The sequence below is a fragment of the Condylura cristata genome, unplaced genomic scaffold, assembly GCF_000260355.1.
Source record: "Condylura cristata isolate star-nosed mole 26May11 unplaced genomic scaffold, ConCri1.0 scaffold00021, whole genome shotgun sequence".
NCBI classification, from domain to species: Eukaryota; Metazoa; Chordata; class Mammalia; order Eulipotyphla; family Talpidae; genus Condylura; species Condylura cristata.
Window position 1 is genome coordinate 19,916,499 of NW_004567122.1, and position 6,025 is coordinate 19,922,523.

At 47.4% G+C, this 6,025-nt stretch overlaps 1 protein-coding gene across 1 annotated transcript in view; it reads left to right on the top strand.

The window, feature by feature from the left end:
• Positions 1-897: 897 nt before the first annotated feature.
• Positions 898-6,025, top strand: part of LMNB1 (lamin B1) — a 39,745-nt gene continuing 34,617 nt past the window's right edge. The window contains exon 1 of the mRNA XM_004686674.2: positions 898-1,571. Coding sequence (XP_004686731.1) covers positions 1,213-1,571 — 359 coding nt within the window. The 5' untranslated portion in view covers positions 898-1,212. The remainder of the gene's footprint in view (positions 1,572-6,025) is intronic.

Below are 6,025 nucleotides of genomic sequence, written 5' to 3' on the forward strand. Positions count from 1 at the left end.
AGAAAGCCCTAAATTGTTATGAAACAAAAGGTCAGGGGCCGCCCATTGATAGCAAAAGATTTAAAATCAAGGTTTCCGGTTTTTCTGTGGTATATATCAATCGGCTTCAGGACTAGCGTACAATTTGATGGGGAGGTGCTCTGAAACTTCGTTTCCATCTGAGGGAAAAAATAACGATTTTAGAACCAGTCCGCACTGGATTTTGAACCTCGGACACCTTGGCCCATTACGTAACTCCGGGCAGCCCGGCCTTGGGGCGTTTTTCCGAGCCCTTTCCGTGAGGCGGGGATAGGGTTTCAACGCCAGCGGCTGTCTTGGCCCCGGGAACCGGGCGTGCGGCTGTTAGCAAGGACGTTTACTTTTGAATTTCCCTGACCCGCCGGGTGTGGGCCGCGGCGCGGATCCGCCCCGGAAACCTCCCGGCTCCTTCCCGCCACCGGCCGGCTCGGCCCCTCCGGGGGTCCCCTCGGGCTGCTGGGAGGGCCAGGCAGGCGCTGGGCCTTAGGCCACAGGGTGTGCAGTTCCCCAGCGCTCCACCCGGCCGCCCTCAGTCCAGCCCCGGCCACGCCCAGCCCGGCGAGCCAGCCGACGGTTGCCGGAGGGCGCGATTTTGAATTTTCAGGCCCGACCCAGAGGTGCCGAGCGCGCCTCCGGCTCCCCATTGGCCAGGGGAGGTCACGTGGGCGCGCGCCGCCATGTTGGGGAGTGCGGCGCCGCGGCCGCGCCACCTCCGCCCCCCACGGCTTGCCTGCAGCCCGCCCCTCGCCAGCTCTTCCCCCCCGCCCGCCGCTCCGCTCCGCCTGCGGGGAAACAAAGTGCTGCGGGCGGGAGACTCGGCGGCGGCGCGCGGACCCTGCTCGGCCCTCCCGGTCATCCTCACCCCGTGTCGTCCCTAGTGTGTGTTTGTGTGTGTGTGTGTGTGCGTGCGCGTATGTGCATGCGCGTGTATTCTTACAAAGGGCATTTTACGAGTGATTGATTCGCAGCCCTCCCCCTTTGCCCTTTGTGTGGTAACCCCGCTCGCGCCATCCCCGGTGCTGCTTCCTCCCCCCCCCCCCCCCCCCCCCCTGGCCTCTACGCGAGCGCGGGTCGCGGGTTTGTGCCTTCGTCCCTGCTTTGCTTCCTGCAGCCTCCTCGGGACCCTCGCTTATCCCGGTTCAGCGCGCGGCCTCCTGAACCCCGCTTTCCCTGCCGATCGTCCCGCCGCCCGCCATGGCGACCGCGACCCCCATGCAGCCGCGGTCCGGCAGCCGCGCCAGCGCTCCCGCCACGCCGCTGAGCCCCACGCGGCTGTCGCGGCTGCAGGAGAAGGAGGAGCTGCGCGAACTCAACGACCGGCTGGCTGTGTATATCGACAAGGTGCGCAGCCTGGAGACGGAAAACAGTGCGTTGCAGCTGCAGGTGACGGAACGAGAGGAGGTGCGTGGCCGCGAGCTCACCGGCCTCAAGGCGCTCTACGAGACCGAGCTGGCCGATGCGCGACGCGCGCTGGACGACACGGCCCGCGAGCGCGCCAAGCTGCAGATCGAGCTGGGCAAGTTCAAGGCCGAGCACGACCAGCTGTTACTCAAGTGAGTGTGCTTGCTGTACAGCCGTGTTGGGGGGCGCAGCTTAGGGTTCTGCCCGGGGGAGTGAGGGAGGACCGCGGTGCCGCTGCCCTTCGGAAGCGACTGGGTTTCCGTCGACGGAAAGGAGAATGTAGCGTTTTGAGCTAGAGTAGTGTTTTTTACTGGAGTCTTAGGGGGGTGGAGGCTCGAGTTGTGGCACTCGTGGGATCGAGGCACGCACTGACGATGCTAGATGCCCTGCAGGACCCGGCGAAGTGTACGCCTGAGGCCGCGGAGGGAGAGCGCCCCGATTTGGGCCTGGGTCCCCGGAATCTAGCGGGGTTCTCTGGCGCTAAGCCCTGGAGCAGCAGCCGGGCGGACCCCAGGTGCGGAGAGTAGGCTCCCGGGCGCGCGCTCGAATGCGCGCCCCGGTTTCCGGCCGGGCCGGAGACAAAGCGTTTGGGATTTGCGGTGCCGGGATGGCGGTCCTGGGAGGACAGGCTGCTCCTCAAGAATGAATGAGCTCTGCGCGGGCTCGAAGGAGGAAGGGGAGGGACCTGTCTCCAGCGTCCGGGTCTCCCGGGGGTGGTTCCCTCTTTGGCGCGCTCATTCTTGGCCCAGTGACATTTTACCGTGGTTCTGCGTCTGTCTTAAGCTAGGAAGGAGGGGTGGGGTCAGATCTGCGCGCCTCTGCCGGTCCAAGGCTCTCTCGGTAGGTTTGTTGGCGCCTTCGCTTTCTAGGAGGAAACATGTGCTGACGTTCTGCGAGACTGAGGCTGTTTGGGTGCTTCTGTAAATTCTGCATAGAATTTCAAAAGAGTGGATTTTTCTTGTCACGGCCTCCTATTTCTGCATTCCGCGGACTGCCTATCCCGTCTCTCAGGCAGCAGTTCCTTTCCTCCGAGCCTTTTCAACTCCATAATATAGGATAGTTCACTTCTCCGGTAATGGAGATGCCCACTCATTCACCGTGTCTGCCCGGCTGACAAGTCAGGGCAGGTGACAGTGTTGGATAAATGTGGAGCGTTGTAATGAAGTGCTTGCAATACATTATTCTACATAAGAGAGAGTTTCAGTCCAGGGTCAAGGGTAAACTCTCCAGACTTAGCTCAGCTACCTTGATTTTTTGATGAGCAAAATGGCGTATTTGTCGTATTAGGCAACTGGTGTTCGTGTCACCCTTTAGAATTTGCTATACTTGCATCCAGAAGTTATGGTTTCCATCCCTATTGTCATTAGAAATTTCTGAAAGCACCCTGTTCTAACTTGTTTATCACTCGGGGTGTGTGTGTGTGTGTGTGTGTGTGTGTGTTCTTGAAGAGTCTCAACCTTCTGTGACTTTTAAGCGAGTCTCTACCTAAAAATGGTTTATTAAAAAACTTGTGTGCGCTTAGTAAAAGTAAAATAGTATACACTAGCTTACAGAGAAAAGTAAAAACAGGTTTATGGTCTGTTGATCACATTTAGCTTTTTATGTTTATATTTTTTGGTATCGTTTCATAACTCAAAAATAATCTTATATATCTGTTTCTTTGGAATCACCTTTTGATTTGGGTTATTTACTGACATGCTTGTCTCACTCTCCATTATATTGGAGGGGGGGTAAGGCGGAGGATTGAAAATTGACTGTTACATCTTGTGAGCCTGTTCTGGTTTCAGAGATGTTAAATGTGGCACTAAGTATCTGTTACATGCTAGTCACTGATAGGACATAGAGAGACTTGAAGAGAAAATCACTGCCCATTATGTTCTTATAGTACATTGGGGGAGATAATGAATAAATACACATTTCATCTGGTTAGAAGCCTTTTGATTTTGGGTGCTTTCCAGAAGGTAGCCAGTGAAGATTTTTCACACAGTAACGAGACTGCCACCTGGCTGACTGTTGTTGTAAGATGCTTTGAATAGATGGTAAAAATGCATGCCAGTTTCAGAGGGATTAAAAGATTAGAAGATACAGATATTAGAATCAGTGAAGTAATGTGTGTGATAATTTTGCTAGGTAATAAGAGATGCTAAGAGAACAGTAATAAAGCAGGCAGAAGGGATGGTGTGACCAAGAGACCTGGCACTATTAAAATGGCCCGAGATATTAGGTAGTATGCTGTAATTTTATTTTCTTACCTTTGCAAGTACACTTCTATTGTTTTTTCCCCCTCAAAATGCCATCAGTTGCTCAAAACAATCCACATTTTAATTTGCTGCGTATTTCAATCTCTCTTTTTCTTGTACAATTTTGCCCCTAAGAAGTGCTTCATTTTCCTTGTTGACTAAAAACAAAAATGCTCTCAGCGTATCCTCAAACTTTCTGAAGATATCAAGTCATATCTGTTCGAGCTGCTGTATTTTCTGGAGTTTTATCTTCCTCTGACATTCTGTACTGCTGACATCCTGGCAGTTTGCCTGGTTTTAGATTCAATTTCCTTCTGGATCATATGTTTACCTTTCCCCGCCTCCTTTTTTTTGGGGGGGTCATTTTGTTGAGAACATCTTTAACTTATTCAGAAAACATTTCAGGACATACTTTACCTTTCTGAGTACTTTGTGCCAAAAAATAACAAATCAGTACACTTCATTGCTAATTGGACTAAGTATAGATTATAGGATACTGGTTTAATGCATTTCTTTACAACTTCAAAAATTTTATATTGTTTTTAGCATCCCTTAATATTGACAGTCCTGGTTATTTTATTTTAGTTACTTTTGTTTTTTCTCTGCGCACTTTTGGAAATTTTCTTTTTAATCTTAGTTTTCTAGAATCGTATAATGATGGGTCTAGGATATTGTATATCCTACTTGTAATAGGTCCTTATTATTTTATAAGCTTAATTTTAATTTAGCTCTGGAAAACTTTATTCCATTATTTTCCTGTACCCATTTTCTTTGTTCTCTAGTTAGCATGTTGAAACCTTTGGTCTCTTGATTTCTCTTATACTTTCTTTTTCTTTCTGGGAAATTACATTGATTCTTCTGTAGCTTAATAATATTTTAGAGGCAGAAATAATGCCGTGCTAAGAAATCTTTTTGTATAAATATTTCTCTTATTCAGCTAGTTTCTACTTTTAAGAATTTTTTTTCTTTCTTACTGACTTTTGCCCTATGCATGGTGAGCCTAGTGTTTTTGTTCACGGTAATTGTGAACCTGAAATTTGTAGCCTTGCAATCTCCATCCCTGACCTTGGTTACTTGGAGGACTCCAGCTTGAGATTGAAAGCTCACTCTTCTTATTTCTCTCTGTCAACACATTAGTAAGAAAAGCAGTGAAATTTTGGATTTGTGTTTGCATAAAAGTTGCATGCAGATGTTGCATGCAAGCTGTAACCAGGACACTTGGCTACAACAGGGACAGGCAGCGTGGTAGCAAGCTCAGTTGCCACTTCCACTTTTTGTGGTTTGGGCAGGTACTTAACTCTGAGCATTCATTTCCTTATCTGTACAGTGGGGATAAGGAGTAATGTCCTGAATCTCAGGAAGAATTCAAAAGCGTGGACCTTTTCCTAGCCTGTCATTTACTTGTCTCATAGTAATGAATGATTTTTATCCAAATTAGCATTATGAAAGGATAGAAATGTAAATATGGTATATTCATTTCCATTTTTTCTTACTGTCTAGTAGAGAAGGTTTTGGAGGAGTTACAGTTTTTATTATATATTTGCTTTTTTTGACTTTCTGCATATTTTGGTCATAGAATAAAGTTTGGAAAGTATGCCTAGGCGAAACAGTGTCAGGGTTATTTTAACATTCACATTTCTTAGTTTTCAAACCTAAATTATTAACTGTTAATCTGCTTTAGGGAGTTTTCATTGTATTTAAGATGATTAATTGAAAACCAAAAAACTTCTCTTGCATGAAAGATTCACTAACCCTTTTATATCCTGAGTTTGCATTTATAGAAGCAAATTAACAGTACCTTGGGCTTTAATATAAGAGCTATAAAAGTTCATATTCAAAGGAAGAGCTAGACGGTCAGAACTTTAAAAATTGTTGTAAAAATCTGCAAATCAGATCCTAAGTAACTAAACTATCATGACACTTCCTTCCCATGCTTTCAAAGGATGTTTGGTAGAGCCAGATATCTTTTGGAATTGTTTATTTAATTAAGGGGATTAGCCTAGGTGATCTTTTGGTGTGCCCAAATTGAAGGAAGTGAACACAGAGAATGAAAGATAAAGCACTATAAAAATATGCCTTGAGTGTTTCTCCTTCACATAGTCTGGTATGTTGGCTCTTTCATTTGACAGATGACGTCATCTCTGACTTGTCTGAGTTAAAGGTCTTTGAAGTTTCATGTCATCGTCACAGTTTTATTTCAGGCACAAGAAGTGAGAATTAGCCTCTGGTATGAATGGATGTCTTAACTAGAGGCTCCCAATTTCTGAGCTTCAAGGAAGTTTCCTAATCAGAATTTTAACTTTTCATTGTTGACCTGTGATAAGGAGGTTGATTTTGATGGTTTTTTTTTGGGGGGGGTTATATAT